Genomic DNA, 20,780 nt, shown 5'->3' with positions numbered 1-20,780 from the left:
CTTGAGGTGCAGACTGACCGGAGTTATTTCGTCATAACACATTATGCTGTAGGCATTCGTATTACCTAAGTAACTTCACTGCTAACTTAGAATAAATGTAATGTATAAACTCATGCCTCTAGCGAGATAGCGAGTGTTTTTGCCTAGAATTATCACTCATGAATTACATGAAATTATGGTAACTTTAAACATAAAGAGTAAATCCACTCACGAGTAGGCGTAGGCTATGAAACTTAAAAAGTTGAAGCCTGAGTAGGGTCATGATAAGCGGTATTGCATAAGCCGTAGCTAGATTTCAGAGTCACTTGGGACGTTAGGTAATTAAAAAATAAAATAAAATCCTGTTCCAAGTGCTCCATCTATGCTCCCCGCGAATGTACGTTACGACGAAATGCTCCGGTCAGTCCCCACCTTTAGAGAGGCCTTTGCCAGAGTGATTGCCAACATCGGGAGGACCTGATATGACACAAGAAAAAGAAGAAAAAGAAGGTGGGTATGGGTGCGGACCTGCAGTGGTGTTTTCTCTTGCCGAGCCAGAAGTGCATGTGGCACCGCGTGCAGCGCGACACGGCGTGGTCCGGCACCCAGAGCACGCCGCCCGAGCCCTGCGCGGGACCCTGCGCGGAGCCCTGCGAGCTGCCGCCCCCCACCGAGCCCGCCTGCTCCCCGGGCGTGGAGGCCCCCGGCTCCCCGCTCAGCGTGGACGCCTCCGACGGCGCGTAATAGTCCTGGAAGAGAGACGCTCCCATTACACGACTGAGACAACTCTACATAAGTTACAACATTTTGAGCGTGTCCCAAATACTTGTTCAAAATCTGGATTATCTCTAATTATGGGAGTTATTTTTGACATTATTTTTGACATCTCAACATAGACGAAGGAGAATATGGAAGTCTGGGAATTTACAGGGCTTTAAACCGTCTTAGGCAGGTCCAAGTGATCCAATTTTGAAAAATTGTACTGGAATCACTTGAATTTTCACTAGTGACATCTATTGGTGAGACGAAGAAGCTTTTTTTCTTGAGCAGAAACTCTTATATTTGTATTTGAAAAAAGTACCAAAAGGAAAGAGATTAAAAACAAGTTTTAGTTTTATAAATTTAAAAAATGTACCACAAAGTATCTGCAAAAAACATTAGAGAAATTTTACTGTAAGCTTACTATGAAATTTCCAGGAAAGATTTATTTCGATATATCATTATATTGACGGTCCCTACGTAAAGTACTCCATCTGCAAATCTGTTACTTTACAGGAGAGAGCTTAGAAGATTTTTTTTATTAATTAACGGTTTTATCAGAAATACTAAACTAGTATTATACATTCAAAAACACGATAAAATAATGTATTCTATCGTTTTAAAACTTTATGCTTTGTCAAAATTAAGTAGTTAGCGTTTTAGGAGTTCAGTTCATTTCGAAAATTCGATATAGATAGCGTCTTATACGCCTGAAAACTAGGCAAAATTTATTTTATATATTTTTTTTGTTTATTTATATTTGTAGATAATGGTCTGTTGATAACACACACCAAATTTTTAAAAATGAACAAAAATGTAGTAAGAGCACTTTGCGTAGGGCACGTCGATATGTAAGAGTGTGATAATTTTTTATTGGTTGGTTGGAAGATATTGCTTTTTAGCAATAAGCCCGCCGATGTACTTATTTATTTTCTGTATATGAACTTTAAATAAATATTTTTTTCTTTGTCAACGAGATTAACCCATCCGCCTACCAGCCGCCAACCGTCGGCGGTAGGTATGTTTTTACATTTGCAAATCTGCCGCCGTTTAAGCCACGCCCCCATCCGTGGTAGTTCAAATTATAATGATACTTTCGTATGATACCTACAAATCAGTAAAGAAAGCTTTTTGTAACGCATTATTTCTTATAATTTTAATACAAATTTATTGACGACACTTGACCAAAGATATCCCTGTAAGGATAGAATTATCCTTTTGATTAAAATATCAACTAAAATCAGTGAGAAATCAAAACTTTACATCCCAGTTTTATTGAGTTGTTTTTTTAAGTTTTCATGTTAATTTATCACATTTCTGATCTAGACACATGATAAAATACGTGCATAATAGTTATATGTACCATATTTATTGGTAAAACAGTAAAAGTTATAATTTTATGAGATAGTTTATTTTTATAACTCGGTTGAATTTGAACGCCGTTGACGCCGCAGCCACGCGCGCGGTGTCATTGGTCGGCTGTTGGACCGCGCACTAAACATCAAATGTTTAGTGCGCGGTACCTTTTTCTGCATTAAAGATTATTTCTATGTTCGTTCTCGTTTTATCAGGTGCAAAATATTAGCGCCCCCTTATTTGACAACCCGTATCACCTCCCCTCCGGGCGGGGCAACTTTCTTACTTGCGGGGATACATTCAATTAGTGTCTTTATATACATGTTTTGAAAAAAAACTGATATGCGGATGGGTTAAATCATGACTGTAAATTTTATAACATCGATGTAGTTAGTTTATTAAAGCATGCTATATATACAATGTATATCCAGGATAAGTGGATATAATGAAATAAATCATTGGAAAAATGTTATAAAATTGAACACCCAAACAGCAAGCAAAGATGATTCATGTATCGACTCTTTTCCGGCATTAAATGGCAGTGTGCCAGTTAGATAAAAAGATCATTTCGTTTTCATGAATCTCCTCAAAGAAAATACAGTGGAACCTCCCATAACGAGTATTTTGCAAAACAAGCAAAAAAAGTAGCTCCCTTGACATTTCGCATAACGAGTTACAGAGAAAGGGGGAGTCCCTTTTTCTAGACATTCACTTGTGAGCCGGGACTTCCACGCCAGTCAAAACAAAAATGTTTCGCTTAATGAGTAAGATTCTATAACAAATTATGCTCGTTATTAGAGGTTCCACTGTATACGCATGATCTAGAAGTGAACTTTTCTAGATCATGCATATAATTGTTTTGATGGGAAGATCTTGTAAAATAAAATGATCTTTAGGCGACTGGCGACAATATTTTGGCGGAAAAGAGTCAACATGTAAGCGACTACCTCAGCATGAAAAGAGAAATGGGCTACTCATAAAAATTCCTCTTCTAACCCGTTATCCGCATTCAATGGTGCATAGGGCACTGGATCCTATTGAACCCACTCTACTACAATTTTATACCTATTTTTAATAATGAGCCGCTTAGGCTCACAGAAATAGTATGAAATTGATATATTTATGTAAATAATAAAAACACTATTATTTAAAAAAAATTAAAAAATTCCATAGTATGTCAAAGTATATTTTAATTTTTTTGTCAGTATACGTATATATTTCAAATTAATCCATTAATTTTTTTTTTAAATATTTTGGGCATTGGGGCGCACTGTTAGTACACACTCTAGATCCCCCCGCGATTGAGTGCTATGCCAATAAAAAAATTATTAAAAAAAAAAACCCCCCGCGAATGTCAATATATACACAGCATGATGCAACACTTTACAGGATGTTTGAATTAGTGCGGCGGATGATTGTCATTCCCGTTTTGCAAACTGACCCAGTACATGTCGAGCGCCGACTGCCTCCTAAACTTTTCATCAAAGTACGCGTCTTCCATGGCAATCTTTTCCTCCATTTCTCGATCCGTCCACTCGAGGCTTCGAGAACTCGACCCCGCGTAATCGGAGGCGCTGTCTTTGCCCTCAATTTCCTGGAAATAATGCCCCAATAGAGTCGGGCGGCTTTTGGCAAACTCAGACAAATTCTACAAAGTAAGAAGATTCCGACCCGTCTAAAAAGAAAAATGTACGAATCCCGCATACTGCCAGTGAACACATATGCGCTAGAGACTATGGCTCTGACAAGGAGAAATGCAGAGAAGCTCAAATGTACACAGCGATCCATGGAAAGATCCATGCTTGGTTTGAGCCTGAGCGATAAAGAAAGAAATGACAATATCAGGAATACAACCAAAATAGAAGATATCATGGATCACGTGGCAATGGGCGGGACATGTTGCGAGACAAGATGGACCCCAAAAATATTAAGATGGAGACCTCGGGAGTATAAGAGAGGCGTCGGAAGATCCCAAAAGAGATGGTTCGGTCGTCGGCAATATAGCCGCTGTGGGGGTAGAAACCGGCTACAAACAGCAACCGACCGAAGAAATGGGGCCTATATAAAGCAGAGGAGAACAGAAGGCTAGAAGCGGCCCGTGCTGCGAGTGGGGAAGGTGTATAGAGTGTTCCCGTGCCCAACTCACCGTGTGGTCGGGAGTGAGGCGCGCGGTCCTGCGAGCGCGCTGGAGCAGCTCCACGCGCGCGGCGTGCAGCTCGCGCATGAGCACCTCCTCGCGCAGCCGGTGGTCGTGGATGATCTGCTGCAGGCGCTGCTGGACGGGGCTCTGTGGACACACCAGCCCGTCAACGGGGTCTAGCGTCGCGCCCGCTCGCGACACTCCGTTCTGCTTGCTGTAAGATACAATATCGGATAAACATAGCTGGCCAATACAGAAAAAGTGTAACTGGGCAGGTCATGTGGCATGTATGTCTGAGGATAGGTGGACGAATAGGCCTAGAACAGGACGCAGAAGCGTGGGTAGGCCCCAGACAAGATGGTCCGAGGATATTAAAAAGGTGGGAAGCCTGGACTGGAAGAGAGTTCAACAGAGAACTGTGGAAGTCCAAGAAGGAGACCTGTCACACTCATATTTTTGTGAATAGACAGAGAACTATTTGTGCAAGGGCCCTATGAACTCCGGGGATTCACCACTGCTGGCTAGAAATAAAGAAATGGGTTACCTGTGGTGAGACTTCTTGCAAGCCTGGTGAGTGCAGTTGCAGTAGCACAGGCGACAGGTGTCTCCTCTCCAGTCCGAGGGGGGCGCCTCCTGGGAACAGGGCACGGACACGGAGCGCCCGTGCCATCGCCCCATCGTGTTGGCTGCAACAAAAAACAAAATGTGTGTTGACCTTCTTCTTCGTGTGCCTTGTTAGGTCCCCCCGTAGTTGGCGCTCACTATGTGCCGTCCGGAACAACTCCTCCTCTCATCCCGGTCCAGTCGGGAATGTTGCGACGCCTCAATGTTCCCTTTCTGCCAGGTCCTCACAATCCTTCTACTTTTCCCATCATTATAAGTGTGTCCAAATTTTTGTTTACAGCGCTGGGTTTGTTCACAAAGGAGATATTTATATATTGATACTACAATATCATCATATCAGCTCGTCGAGGTCCACTGCTGGACATAGGCCTCCCCCTTCCGCCTCCACTCCTCCCGATCCCGCGCCGTCCCCATCCACTGTCTTCCAGCAAACTTCCTGATGTCGTCCACCCATCTCATTGGTGGACGTCCTTGAGGCCTCTGGTTCCTCGGTCTCCACACCAGAACGCGTTTCGTCCATCTGTCGTCGGTCATTCTGGCTATGTGACCGGCCCATTTCCACTTCAGCCAAGCGATTCGCTCCATGCTCCTCTGTGCAACTTGCAACTTATGGGAGGATTGCTTGGTCAGAGTCATTGTTTCCACGCCATAGGTTAGGACGGGTAGAATGCATTGGTTAAACATTCGAGTCTTGAGTGAGTTGGGAATGGGGCTTCGGAATGTGGAATCAAGCTTTCCAAAAGCCACCCAAGACAGATTTATTCTATCCACCTCGCTGGTCTGGTTGTCTCTGTCTTGTCTTACGCCTCTCTGAATAGCGAACTTATCTACAATATAGATTAGGAATAATATGGTCTAGACATTTAGAGGACTCTTATAGAGGGTGATCACTTTGTGCACGTATAACATTAGCATATTAACATAGCTACGTATCTGTTGCGTATGTTTTCTGTTTTATATGTGTTTACTGTTTTTTTTTGCACTTATAGCACTTATTATTTGCACACTAGCATATTAGCATAGCTACGTATCTGTTGCGTATGTTTTCTGTTTTATATGTGTTTACTGTTTTTTTTTACTGTTACCTTATAGCACTTATTTTTACTTTATTGCTCTTCTCAACTTCTTATAACTGTTTGTTTTTTTTTTACTTTAGCGCTAAATTAAGTCTGCCTATTGTTCTTCTTAAGCTTTGCTATATTTCGTTCTTGCTTTTTAATTTAAACTCATTTAACATTAGTGAAATTTTGTGTAATTGGAATGAAACAATTTTTTTTGTTATTCATTATTTTAAATGTATTTATGTTAATGTTCTGTTAAATTTCTAAATAAAATAAATAAAATTATTATTTGCAGAATGTAATACTTTTCTGCACAAAATAAGTGACAGATCTTTCCGGATTCTTTTCGGATTGTATCGTATTTTGATGGATTTACTTATTACCTGCTATCCCGTTGAGATGTCAAAAAACAATAAAAATCTAGAGATTTTCACATGAGGTAAGGTAAGGTGGTTACCTCCTGCGGAGTAGGCCCGGCAGGCGCGCAGCGGGGAGTTGGGGCACAGCGTCATGTCGGAGCAGGAGAGCTCCTCCGGGGGCGACTGCTCGGGGTGGGCGCCGTCCGAGCACTGGCGCCGGTGCCCTACCGGCTGCTGCTGCTGCTCCGACAGCCGCTTGGCGGCGGACTCCGCCGATATGAGTTTACCTGGAGATCGAGCATTGTTAGGACCTGTGGGACTATCCACCTTCGAAGGCATTTAGGACGGAGTTTGAGGGGATACATCAACTACTTGTACGTCAAAGAATCTCGGAGAAAAATAAAGTGAAACCCAGATTTTACGTGCCCGGAATTAAAGTTTTCCCGCCAATTGCGTGTTATTATTTAAGTCCCGATATATTTCAGTACATTTATTACCCGCTTTTACGTTTTTTCCCCCAATTTACGTCGTAAATATTTCAAATATTTACGACGTAAATTCATTGTAAAATGCTACCCATTCTACGGACCGATATGGTTAGCAATGCAAATATGCTCCAAAGAGCAAGAGCAGGGAGACAGTTGCTCTCAAGTGATAATCGACGTCAAGGGGACCTGACATGACATGAACAGAAGAAGAAGAGTCCCTCGAGAATGAAATACGATCAATGTTTAAATTGAGGCACTTACCGATTTCCGTTTCTAGTAAGATGGCGGCTGTGTCGTTAAGTCCGCCGTTCTGCACCGAGTCTAGTCGCGGGCGTCTCGCGCCGCCTCTCTGCGCCGCTCCGTCCAGCCCGGGAGAGGTCATGAACTCCGCGGCCAGGTCCACACAGCCGCTGCTGGAGTCCGTCTGCTGGCTGCACTCCGACACGCTCCTCCACGTGAGGCTCTCGTTCCGGATCCTGCCGAGATCCGCCGAGTCCGACAGGTTGTGGTCCGAGAAGGCCATCTCCTCGGTCGGGGTCGGGGGCACGGAGTCGGGTTTGAAGGCCGCGACACACTCCCGGGTTATTATCCGCGCCGGGCGCTCTTCGTAGTCCGAATGTGGCGAGTTGGCGACGGAGTCCACGGCGTACTCCGCGACGCCGTCTACTCGATCCAGAGACCCGACGAGTAGCCTCTCTCGGATCATCACGGAAGTGTTCCCGTTTTCGTACACGCCATTTCTCTCCACCAACTTCCCGTTGATCAAATCGTCTTCTTCGTCGTCTGTTTTGGTATTGAAATTAGAGTCCGTTCCGGAGATGTCGTCCGCGGACACTCCGTTATTGAGAATAGGAACATTACCGTTTACTTTGGAATAACCATTTACAATCTGTTTGGGGACCGTAGTGTTGATAAGGCTATCGGGGCACGACGCGTTGATGATGTTTTGCATTTGCACGTACGCCGTCTGGTCGGAGGCCCCGTTGCCGTTAAGAGCCGGCGCGGCGTCGGAGCCGACGCTCTCGTCGGAATAGGCGTCTATCAGTTGCTGTTCTCCGGATTCGTTGTTATTCACCGGACTGCCGGTTCCTGAAATGCCGAGCGTGCTGAGTTTCCTGCGAGAGACAAAACTATATTAGAACATATCCAACACGGTGGAGATGTAATGGACACGATCGGTAGCGGAATACTCACATAGGGTCTACGGTAATACTGGGGTCGCTGGATCTCCTGTGCGTGGAGTTGCCGTGCTCTGAGAGGGACAGCAGGTCCCCGTATGATCTCGTCTTTGTCATGACACCTGAAAGGAAAAAGATCTCAGTTTATTTAATGTTGTTTACATCTAGATAACAATTCATCAGAGGATTAGAATCAAAACAGAGTATCAAAATATCCTGTTCAAGTTGTATGATGTTACGTTTCAAACCGGTTGTGACATTGGCAGCATGTGGTGCAATTAGGACATCTTCATTTATTACTTTGGATACTATTTTTTTACAACATTAACAGATATAGTAATAATTTATTTAACCATATCCGCTCCACGAATTGTCAGCAGTGGTCGTCCTGGGCGGCGCGAACCTGTTGCCTTGTAAAAGAGGCAAGCTTGAGTAAGGTTCTCGAGAGGCATGCGGAGAACATGAGATAGCCAACTGTATCGCCTTTTTTGACGACAGTTGTGACCAAGATTTGCTGCGTCCTACGCCTTTCTCCAGATGGCCTTCATACTATTAAATGCGGCCCTTGCAAGCCCTGCTACAAGCAGCGCAGTCAAGGGATAACTGGAGAAGAGTCATTGCTTCTGCAAGGGTCACAAGAAGACTTGAAACTCTGGATCCTTTTGATGAGCTGGTTACTCAACATCGAGGTATGATGCTTATGTTACAACATGCTTATGTTACAAGCTAGCGCGGGCAGGCCACATTGAGCGTTGTTACGATGAAAGAAAGTAAGGTCTGAGTTACCTGTGTTGAGTTGTCCGGTGGAGTTGGGCGAGTGGGGCGCGGGGGCCGGCTGCGGGGGCGACTGCAGCGGGGCCGGCGTGTCGGGGGCCGCGCCCAGGTACACGGCGGCCCACACCACCAGGGCGCGCGACGAGTGAGCGGGGTACAGCACCTGCAAGGTGTGTGAGCGTGTGACCAAAGTGGGAGACCATTCACTCGATGCTAAGTATCTTTTTCAAGCATGCATTTTTTTCTAAAGATCTCACTGTCACTATTTTTGACTGCTGGTGGAAGAGCATTCTATGTCATTGGTCCCGGAACAGCAAAGGAACGCTTGCCAAATTTAGTCCTGGTAAGATTTACCCATTGCAGTTATTGTAGCCGATCGAAGAGTAATGGTGGGGACTGACCGGAGCATTTTGTCGTAATGTAACTTCGTAACATCGCTCGCGGCGATCATCACCGAGCATCCGAAACTATGGATGGAGCGCTCTCTATACAACTATACGAATGCTCGCATCGTAACGTGTTGCGTTACGACGAAATGGCTCCGGTCAGTCCCAACCATAAGATGTTTATCGACCAATTGGCCCGGAATGTACCTACTACTTACATATATTTCGTAAATAATTTCTTCACTTTAAATTTGAAATGGGAAGAGACCATAAATATTGTTTGAAGAGGATTTGAACCTCTTCGATCAATATTTCAAGTATATATATATATATATATATATATATATATATATATATATATATATATATATATATATGTATATATATGTATATATATATATATATATATATATATATATATATATATATATATATATATATATATATATATATATATATATATATATATATATATATATATATATATATATATATATATATATATATATATATATATATATATATATATATATATATATATATATATATATATATATATATATATATATATATATATATATATATATATATATATATATATATATATATATATATATATATATATATATATATATATATATATATATATATATATATATATATATATATATATATATATATATATATATATATATATATATATATATATATATATATATATATATATATATATATATATATATATATATATATATATATATATATATATATATATATATATATATATATATATATATATATATATATATATATATATATATATATATATATATATATATATATATATATATATATATATATATATATATATATATATATATATATATATATATATATATATATATATATATATATATATATATATATATATATATATATATATATATATATATATACATACACCACAAAGCCAAAAATAGTCTGACGGCTGTATTTGTTTGTTAGAAAAGTGGAGTAAGTATTACATCTCCCAAAATATCAAGTGATGCAAAATTTGAACAGACTCAAAATATTGAGGACTCACCTCGTCGCCGTTGGGTTCATAGAGGTGGTTCTTGTACTGCGGCCCCGTCAGGAACTTCCACACGCTGAAGGTGCGCTCGGCCACGCGGTGCGAGGTGCGCTCCCGCCGGCTGTTGCAGAGGAACGTCCCAAACAGGCACGAGTACGTGTGTTGGGCCAGCTTTATCTGCAACAAGACCCAGACATTATGTTCTATTGGAAATCTAGAGTGCGAGGGAATAGGAATCTTCCACACTTGGCTGTGCTATATGTATTAACCTCTGAACATACTTGCGATTACAACCATGTTGGCACATTTCCATGCTCCATCCGGCCATTCAATATTCAAAACATCAATTATTATATTCCTTTCCAGGAATATAATAATTGATGTTTTGAATATTGAAAGCATTAACTTTGTGGATCATATTGATATATTATTTTGAGAAATAAAAAGACTATGTTTTTTGATCCACTCACATTTTTATTAACCAAATAGTTTCGGCAACAATCTGTTGCCCTAATAGTTTCGGCAACAATCTGTTGCCCTCTTCAGGGTTTAATTTATGACTAAAGACTTACTTCAGGGTTAATTTTTTCCATAAATAAAACCCTGAAGAGGGCAACAGGTTGTTGCCGAAACTAGTTGGTTGTTAATAAAAATGTGAGTGGATCAAAAAACAAAGTCTTTTTATTTCTCAATATAATATAATAATTGATGTCCAACTTTCTTTAGGGAGTGCGTTAGTTTAAATGAAAAAAATTGTTTTTCACGAAATCTATAAATTATGAAGACAGAAATAATGTGAAATAATAAAAAAATAAAACCTATCATCTCTAGGTTTTATTTTATGACAAAATTACAAACAAATATCCACAGATGTCATTGCTATGCAAGTTATATCATACCAACTGACAGACTGACTTGACGTTCATTAACGTCGAATACTCCTTTGAGGAAAATTCGCACCGACGTTCATTTACATCCATACTCCCGGCTAAATAATATCAACAGGGGCTATCCACAGCGGCGCATGCAGAGCACATGTTGTAAACGCAACAGACGCACTGTGGTTTAGTTCGTTACGTGATACAAAAGGATAATTACCAAGTATGCTTGAGAGAACTCGAAACTGCACGGATATTGGACCTGTATTTGGTGCACACAATCCAACCACTGCAAGAAGACAGGACATCTGTAAAAAAAACAGTTAATATTATAACAAGGACATAATAAAATACATGTGGAGCCGATAAACACAACTAAGTTTGGAGTAAGGTCCTTACAATATATTGTCTATACCCAAATTAAAATACCTGAAAATAAATTAACTGAAAAAAAATATATATTTTTCATTAATTGATTCGGCAGTCACTTTGTGGTAAAATCTATCCATTTTTAATTAATGTTTTACCTAGTAAATACCACTATTTCTTAAAATCTACTGTGACACGTGTTTCGATGCATTCCGCATCATTTTCAAACACCGGTGTTTGAAAATGATGCGGAATGCATCGAAACACGTGTCACAGTAGATTTTAAGAAATAGTGGTATTTACTAAGTAAAACATTAATTAAAAACTTAAAATTTTGTTTGATTTTTAAACTATTTGTATTTCAAGTAGTTTTAAAAAAAAAGTTTTATGTTCACCTTAATCCCATGCCTAAAATGAGAAATGGAAATCACCTTTACGGAATATTATATATATATGACTTATGTAAGCAATATGTTTTAAAATATATATAAATATTCTATTTTCAAAACCCTTATCATAACTTATATGCAGTTATTATTGTAATACAGTACTTACATTCATTCAATTCATTTTGTAAGAAAAATTATATTATACATATAATGGTTTTTCAACCTCTGCGTTGTTGTATATACAACATAGAATTTTCTCTAGCCTTAACTAGCTAAGAACTTAACTGGTGGGAGCACCAGTCTGATGATATGAGCAATGACGAAACCCGGTCACTGGTCAAATAAATCGAAGTGGAAATATCTATAAATGTAGTTGTTTTATTATATTAACCGGATCCACGCGGCTCGCATAACCGTATGTGTTTTAACAAGACATGCCTCATACGCGGCTGACATAAGCGTTTGTGTTTTCACTTTGCTCCAAGTTTCGAACCTCAGTTCAACTTGAAGGGATTTTTTCATGGTGTGGAACTTTGGATAAAATAATACGTCAATCCTCGGCCTTATGACATCTGTTGAAATATCTGACTAATAATTTGTAACATCACAAGGATAAATAAAACAACAGATCCCTGATTTTTCTTGCGGTCGGTAATTAGTCCGCGCCATAATCATGCCCTATATCTGGCTACACATCGCCAGTGGGTAAGAGTGACACACGATGCGTGCTTTGATTTATTTATGTTACGATCTAATTTGTTTATATTACGATATATTTCAAGAATAATGTGACACACGTGTATTATAGAGTACCAAAAAGGCACAATGAATCCCATTGAACGTTTTTGTTTAGGAAAATAAATCGTTTCATAACTAAATACATGATAAAAGTAATCATTTAAAAATCGGCGAAATACAAGCGTCTCTTAGGAACAAAGTTAACGCGTTTAAAAGGTTAAGCGCTGATACAAAAAAACCTAACAATATCAACAGTGCCCAGGTTTATTTTTTGTAATACAACCGTGATGCAGATATGGACACATCGCTCACTCCTTTCAACAACATCAAATATCAAAAAACTTGATTTTTCAGGAGATCGTTTAAAAAGTTTAAGAATATAATGAAACGTATTAAAAATAAATATCAAGCCACTTATTGAACTTTTTACTGTGCAGCAGATCTTTTTAGGTAAAATCTGAAGGTTTTTTCTCCATTTAGAAAATGTTTAGTATATTTAAAAAAAAAAATTAAACAATATATTTTCTTCAAAATGCAAAAACAACACTTTCTGCCCTGTAGCGGGTAAATATTATGTTAAAAATATGCCGCTTTTGCTGGGATATAGTACATTTTCTAGGCATTCCGACAACTGACGATTTTTGATATATGACGTTGTTGAAAGGAGTGAGCGACAAGTCCTGAGCACAAAGTGAATGGCACATTTGGACACGCTGGGTGTGTGGTTAGCATGGAATGTGTTAAAACATTTCCGTTCCGAAATATGGACTATTGTGATTCACATACCTTTCGTTAAGGTCCTCTGACCCCACTGTGTGACCACACCTGTCGGCAAACTTGTGCCCAAAGTCCAACCACTCCCTTTCCACCAGCACTCTGAATCCCTGAAAAAAAACAATAAATATATGAAACACAAAGGGAAAGGTATTTCTACCCGTTCGGTCGATTGATGCTGAAGGACGGGAAGGGTATGGTTTACCTTCTGCGCCAGCCTCATTTCAAAGGCAGAAAAGAAGGAATTATCCAATGTTTTTAAATGAATATTATAATATACATACCAATCTCTTTGTTAAGGTCTTAACTATATGTATATAATTATCAAATCCCGTCGCTAGCAGTTTGCAGGCGTAAAAAACACCCTTCTGAAGATGTCATTTTGACGTAAGTGTCTACCCAAATTGGGCAAGTTTCATGGTGTGAGAGAATTGGTTGCAAGTGTTCACCTAATTATCCACCCAAATTGGGCAAGTTTTAAAGTGAGACAATTAGTTGCAAGTGCCCACCTAAATTGGGCAAGTTTCACAGTATGAGATGATTGGTTGCGAGTTTCCACCCAAATTGGGCAAGTTACACGGTGTGAGATGATTGGTAGCAAGTGCCCACCTAAATTTGGCAAATTTTGCAATATGAGACGATTGGTTGGAAGTTTCCACCCAAATTAGGCAAGTTACACGGTGTGAGACGATTGGTTGCAAGCGTCCACCCAAATTGGGCAAGTTTCAGGGTGTGAGACGATCGGTTGCAAGTGCCCACCTGAATTGGGCAAGTTTCACAGTATGAGATGATTGGTTGCGAGTTTCCACCCAAATTGGGCAAGTTACACGGTGTGAGACGATTGGTTCCAAGTGTCCACCCAGATTGGGCAAGCTACACGGTGCGAGATGATCGGTCGACCCGGATCGGGCGAGAGTACTAACCTCGCAGGTCCTGTAGTAGGGGTCCAGCAGCAGCTGGGCAGTGGCCACGATCTGAGGGGTGCGGTCCCAGCCGTCGGAGCAGTGCACCAGCGTGGGGCGCGCCGCCACGTGCACCGCGCGCGCCACCAGCCCCGCCGCCTTCAGCAGCCCGCCCACCGACTGCAGCCACAGCGACCTCTCCAGCACTGAGTGCCAGCTGCAAGGGGGGAGGGGGTTACTAGCTGGCTCGGCTCTCGTGTAGGTAGGTAGGTTAGGTTAGTGTTGGAACAGGCTATGATGCAGGTAGGTAGGTTTGATTAACTAAACACGCTAACCATTACACCACGGAGGCAGACAAAAAATAGATACAATTATATTATATACGTCTATTTTATTTTTTTTTTTTTTTAGATGGGAATTGCATTTATTATTTACCTTGCTTATTATGTACAAGGTTTATAGATCATTTAGTGGATTTTTGTTTCTTCTAGCTAATTAAATATGTTTTTATTTGAATCTGTGTTGGGAACAGGAGGGATAATCTAGTGTGGGCCAAACAGGAACTTCTCAGCATTTGCCCATTGCTGGGAGGAAACCACGTAAAACTCCTCAGGAGAAGGCGGACTGTTGACTGTCATCAGCAGACTTTCCGTTCCACTAGAAGAGGGTTCGGCATTTTGTGTCCTACTTTGGTTTGTGTTACAAATGTCCTTCATTATTTTGATCATGTATGATATCATCTCTCGTGACAGTTCCTTATGAATTATCACGGATCCTATGTCGGATAGGTCCTCACCCAGGCTCCTGCAACGCGCCTCCAGCTGTTGTCTTTGAAAGCTGAAAAGGGGGCAAAGCGCTTGGGTTAGGTGACACTCACTTGGCGTGGTCGGGGGGCTCGGCGGCCAGCGCGCGCAGGGCCTGCGCACTCTTGCGCACGCTGTGGATGTTGGGCAGGCACATGAACTGGATCTCCGCGCACGGGTAGTACTGCGGACACTCGCAGCCGCCGCCGCGGGCGCGGTTGGTCACAGCGGACGTGTACGACCGCGCGTCCACAATCAGCACCTAGGGGTTAAAACAATTTATGTATTAAATATTAAAATCAAACACTTATTTTTAGATTTGTAATTTAAGTTTGACCTAGTAAATACTTGTGTATTATGTAAATAGTGTTAGAAAATAATGCGGAATGCATCGAAACATATCGTAGTCGTACAGGAAAAAGTGACCAACTACCAAAACGTAAAATGTTCAAGAGGGCCATTTAAGTCACTTTTGCTTGACAAGAAAATAAGCTTCAATGCAGTTAGTCATTTTTAACAAGTCAATATATTATACTTCCAAGTTTAAAATCCTTTGGCATTTTTTTCAGGGCAATATTAAGCTAGTAAGATATCAAATAATCAATGATCACGTTTTTGTAAAAAATGCACTTGGTCACTTTCTCCTGTATGACTACGATATGTCAAAATAGATTTTTAGAAATAGTGGTATTTACATAAAATTTAAATTAAAAATGGATAGATTTAACCACAAAGTGACTGCCGAATCAATTAATGAATTTTTGGGATCTACTAAATTGTATTTTACTATTGAAAATACATAAAAATAAAATTTGTGACAGTTGTTTTGCCTTTTTATGGCATTTTCAAAATAATGGAATAACGAGGCGAAACAATTGTCACAAATTTTATTTTTATGTGTTTTTTAATAACAAAATACAATTCAGTAGACTCTAGAAATCGGCGTTTGACTTTAATATTTAATATATAAATTAAAATGGAGTTCTACAAATTAAACGCCAAATCTATAAATAAACAAACATTGAACATTTTATAATAATTAAACACTTGAATATACCACTTTAATGAGTTTTATTTTATTTACGACTAGTTTCGAAAACGACAGATGTTCTCATCTTCTGGTACAAATTAAAACTGTTTTAATTTGTACCAGAAGATGAAAACATCCGTCGTTTTCGAAACTAGTCGTAAATAAAATAAAACTCATTAAACTCATTTTTATCGATTGTTGCGCGGTATGATCGATAATCCTGAAATTATCCGGAACATTGGTCTGTATGTTCCCGATAGTTACCTAAGACAGCGTCGACATAGATTGTTTCACATTCCTATACACAGGACCAACCTGCCGATGGTTATGCCTGTAGGAAGAGCTACCGCTATGTTGAACAATATCTCATTGGATATTGGTCTGTTCCATGTGTCCGAAGGAGTTTTCCGAAGCGGGTTCTTCTTCAAAATGTTGTAAATAAATTATCTGGTCAAATTATAAGCTTAAATAATAAAAATGAAAATGGTATTTTCTGGCGTTTCTCATGTGTGTGATTATAATCCAGGATTCGGACCTCACATACTAATAAAAGAGTTTCTGCTCAATAAAAAGCTTCTTTCCATCTCACCAATAGATGTCTCCAGTGAAGTTCTAGTGATTCAATAATAATGTTTCAAAATTGGTTCATATATATAGAACTTCCGAGAATTTGAGTGGTGTGGTTGGTCAATAATGGGTAGAATTGGTGAATGTTACACGTGTGTAAAGTGATAACTTAAACCAGCCTATGACGGTCGTCAGCCCCGTAAACGCCCAGACTTCCATATTCTTCTTCATCTTTGATGAGATGTCAAAAAAAATACAGGTACAGAGTTACATGTACTGTATATCAGTAGTCTCCTGGCGCCTGCCTCATGGGCGACACAGTTGGATGGGTCAGTAATGATGAACTGCGTCGCGACAGGCAAAATTATTCATTTAAAAATCTGCCGAACGTTTACTGAATTCACTACAGTAAACCCCCCCCCCCCTTATAATGTTGAGATAGGTACCGCGTTAACGGAGGGAACGTTATAAACGGATTTTACTCCGTGACTGAAGATGGCAAGCTTTTCATGAACTGTAACAATAACGTAACATTTTAAAGAATGAATAATACAATCCTTTAAACTTAAACCAGCCTATGACGGTCGTCAGCCCCGTAAATGCCCAGACATCCATATTCTTCTTCATCTTTGATGCGATGTCAAAAAATAAAAAATAAAAATAATATAAAAATTAAAGTATTAAAACTGTCGTGTGGGTTGTGGTCCCGCAGTTTGTTCCACAAATTCTGTACTTTTTTTTTAAGGAATACCCCGCAAAGCCTCTACTTTTAGAAGCTTGTCCGCAGATAGGATAGTAAGGATAAGGAAGGTAAATGTGAAAAATACATCACAAATACTCAGACCAATTGATAGTAAATCTTTCTTGAACTATTTTGCAATTGGCGGGAATCGAAACCTCGACGCCAGTTTCGCAGTCGAGCGTCTACCCAACTACGCCACGGCGCCTGACCATCTGATTCCAGATTTTATAATAATATAATCAGAGTATTGAAAGGCGGATCTTGTTACCTTCCGTGCGGGCTCGCGGCCGGGCAATACGATAGAAGCAGACGGGCCGCGGTCGAAGTGGCATGCGGCAGACAGGGCCGCCAGGAGCTGCTCATCCTCGTTGGACCGCCACCCCAGCCAGCCCACCTCAGGCTGGGAGCAGCGCGCTATCACTGCGCCATTTCCTTTATGCCTGCAATCGACAAAACCAAAGTCAAATGCTGGGTATATATCGGTAGTGTAAAGGCAAAGGGGTATATCTCCATGTTATAATGGATAAATTTAAACGTTGTGTTTCACTCTCTCTTCCTGCTTGCTGATAGTGTTTGAAGGAGACGTGTATTTACCAGTGCTTACTATTTGTTATTTTATTATGATTTTATGTAATAAGACTTTTTATTTCTCTATTAGTGTATTCATTAGTGTATTTTTATATTAGATACTGTATATATGTATTATCTTAAAGGCTTCAGCCGTTCAATAAATAAATAAATGAATCTGTCTAATTTTTCTAATTTGTCTAAAATAGTGTATTCCATAATCTGGCAAAAGAATAAAGCTGTAGTTGCAATACTTATTTAGTTTTCTTAAGATATGTACATATAAGAATACATAAAACACATGAGTTATTTAATTTCACAAGTTTTTTTTTGCTCTCCTGTAAAATTTGGTCTGCGACAGATATACCCCTTTGCCTTTACACTACCGATATGTGGTCAACGTGTCTGTCTACCGTGAGAACTCCACCAACAAGACACACAAGGTGGCTATGTTCTGCAATTTAAAAAAATATGTAATAATTTTTTATAAATAAATGTATCGAACCCCCTTATCCGCATCCCAATGGTGCATAGGGCACTGCATTATATAAACACAGTGTTATCTTCAATTCAATTCAATTCAATTCAATTTATTCAATAATTAAAATATACATACATTACAAACTAACATTTAAGGCGTATACATTAAAAAACAAATTAAAAAGTAAGCAAGAAGACTCTTGTTAAATGTGTAGAAGAATCCCGCTTCGGAAAACTCCTTCGGACACAGGCATAACATCGGCAGGTTGGTCCTGTGTATAGGAATGTGAAACAATCTATGCCGACGCTGTCTTAGGTAACTATCGGGAACATACAGACCAATGTTCCGTATAATTTCAGGATTATCGATCATACCGCGCAACAATAAAAAAAAATGCGTGATCGTTAACACGCGAAGGGAAGGTGATCAGCCCTCCACTTCAGGTCCCAGTCCAGGGTAATATTAAATAAATATTAGAGTAAAAAAATCACTTATATATTTATTTGACCCCCCCCTGGGAATCGAACCCGGGACCTCCAGAACGGTAGCCGAGCGAGCTGACCATTAAACTTCGGAGGTGGAATAAATGTATACAAATGTAAAAATAAAAAATATAACGAAAAATAAATAAAAACAATGCTTTTTACTGGGTGCGGATAAGAGTTAAAAGAGCTGCCCCGACGATAGCAAACACGGCGGAGATCTCGGGCATTCTCACCTCCACACGATGGCCGGGATCCGGCGAGAGCTCCTGAACTTGGCGACAGTCTCCAGTGCGTCATCGGACACGCACGCCGGCACAAGTAGCAGTGGAGGATAGGAGGCGCACAGGCGGAAGTCCACGTTGGCAGAGGACACCCGCCACGCTCCGTGAAGGTCAAACTGGAGCCGCGTTACCTGCGAAACAATTAAATTATAAATACTAACTCTTCTTCTTTCTCCATCTTATTCTTCATTACTGAGAGTTGTGACCCTTGTCGAAGCAATGACTCTCCTCCAGTTATCCCTTGACTGCGCTGCATGTAGCGCTCCAACCGCCGAGGTGCCTAACTTGATTGGTCCATCGTGTAGGGGATCTTGAAAAACCTACGACAATGGTTTGGCAGAAGCACCAAATCTCTGTTCCAAGCTGCAGCATCAAAATTGAAGATAGCCATGATGATCGCCGATCTTCGTTAGAAGTGGCACAGAAAGAAGAGAAGTGGGATCTTCCTCTCTCACTTTTCCCCTCCAGGCTACCGATCACAACCAGTCGTTCCAGGCTATTTTCATTGCTACGCGCAACCTCTCCAAAGAACTGAAGAATCCGTCGTGCACAGACATTGGCCAGAGACACAGAAATACTAACTAAAAATTGAAATAACAAGAAACAGGTCTAGTCTGAAAAGATAAGAAGAAGTTGAGGCGACAGAAGACCTTAGGTGCACATTTTGGCATCCTAAACTACTAACTTTCTAGAGCAGATATCATGGACCCGTAGTACAGTTGAACTCCTTTAACTTTTCCCTTACGGTGCTAAAAACTTTCGCATGCAATGGTGATATGTATTTTGTACACCATATGAAAATTTAATTTAAAAACGGGAAAAATGCGAATGTTCCTAATTGTTACTTTTATTGACCATAGTTGAAGTTGAAATGTATCAGTTTTTTTAATGTTAGCTTTGGTAAGTATCTGAAAACGAGAAAAAAAAATATAGCTGTCGTAGCGGCACGAGCACCCTGAAGGACGACTTGTGCGCAACGAAAACGAGATCGGCGGAAACAGTATAAACCTGCGTGCGCAAAGCACGGCACGCACGCACACGCTGATAAAACATTTGTGTATCCGTGATTCTATTCCCCATTTTTTTACAGTTGATTTTTTTCTGTCACTGCAAATGAATAACTTAATATTATAATACTTTTATGTAATACGTAATTGTATTACGGAGAAGTACAAAAATTCTGAGCCTGTGTATATTTTATATTGATATTGTGGGCTATGTAGCCACACCGTCGAGTTTGCAGCGCTGGCGTAAGCAGGAAGGAAGTGTAACGAGACAAACTAAAACAGAGATTTCTGATTTCCGACACTGAAGCGGGCTAACTTCGAAACGAAGAGAGCTGCTTAGTTCGTTGAAACAGACAGACGTTTTTATTGCGACTTTCATTTCACTTTTTTAATTATATATATATATATATATATATATATATATATATATATATATATATATATATATATATATATATATATAATATATATATATATATATATATATATATATATATATATATATATATATATATATATATATTATATATATATATATATATATATATATATATATATATATATATATATATATATATATATATATATATA

General features: G+C 39.7%; 1 protein-coding gene across 8 annotated transcripts in view; it reads right to left on the bottom strand.

Annotated features, from left to right (window-relative positions):
* Nucleotides 1-20,780, bottom strand: part of LOC148309657 (phosphatidylinositol-3,5-bisphosphate 3-phosphatase MTMR4) — a 144,942-nt gene that overhangs the window by 5,026 nt on the left and 119,136 nt on the right. For 5 of the 8 annotated variants that reach the window (XM_088259784.1, XM_088259780.1, XM_088259779.1 and 2 more), the window contains 15 exons: nt 19,135-19,313; nt 17,637-17,808; nt 15,104-15,291; nt 14,248-14,443; nt 13,337-13,434; nt 11,275-11,362; nt 10,189-10,353; nt 8,731-8,881; nt 7,961-8,066; nt 7,028-7,881; nt 6,377-6,565; nt 4,779-4,920; nt 4,241-4,448; nt 3,536-3,688; nt 508-728 (listed from right to left, as the gene is read on the bottom strand). In XM_088259784.1, the coding sequence (XP_088115910.1) occupies nt 508-728; nt 3,536-3,688; nt 4,241-4,448; nt 4,779-4,920; nt 6,377-6,565; nt 7,028-7,881; nt 7,961-8,066; nt 8,731-8,881; nt 10,189-10,353; nt 11,275-11,362; nt 13,337-13,434; nt 14,248-14,443; nt 15,104-15,291; nt 17,637-17,808; nt 19,135-19,313 (3,110 nt within the window). The remainder of the gene's footprint in view (nt 1-507; nt 729-3,535; nt 3,689-4,240; nt 4,449-4,778; nt 4,921-6,376; nt 6,566-7,027; nt 7,882-7,960; nt 8,067-8,730; nt 8,882-10,188; nt 10,354-11,274; nt 11,363-13,336; nt 13,435-14,247; nt 14,444-15,103; nt 15,292-17,636; nt 17,809-19,134; nt 19,314-20,780) is intronic. The other 3 variants (XM_088259786.1, XM_088259785.1, XM_088259783.1) reach the window with 1 other exon arrangement.

This window comes from Brachycentrus maculatus, unplaced genomic scaffold (genome assembly GCF_059751285.1).
Source record: "Brachycentrus maculatus isolate JH-2025_06_01 unplaced genomic scaffold, ASM5975128v1 h1tg000119l, whole genome shotgun sequence".
Classification (NCBI taxonomy): domain Eukaryota; kingdom Metazoa; phylum Arthropoda; class Insecta; order Trichoptera; family Brachycentridae; genus Brachycentrus; species Brachycentrus maculatus.
This window is presented reverse-complemented; position numbering and strand designations above follow the sequence as displayed.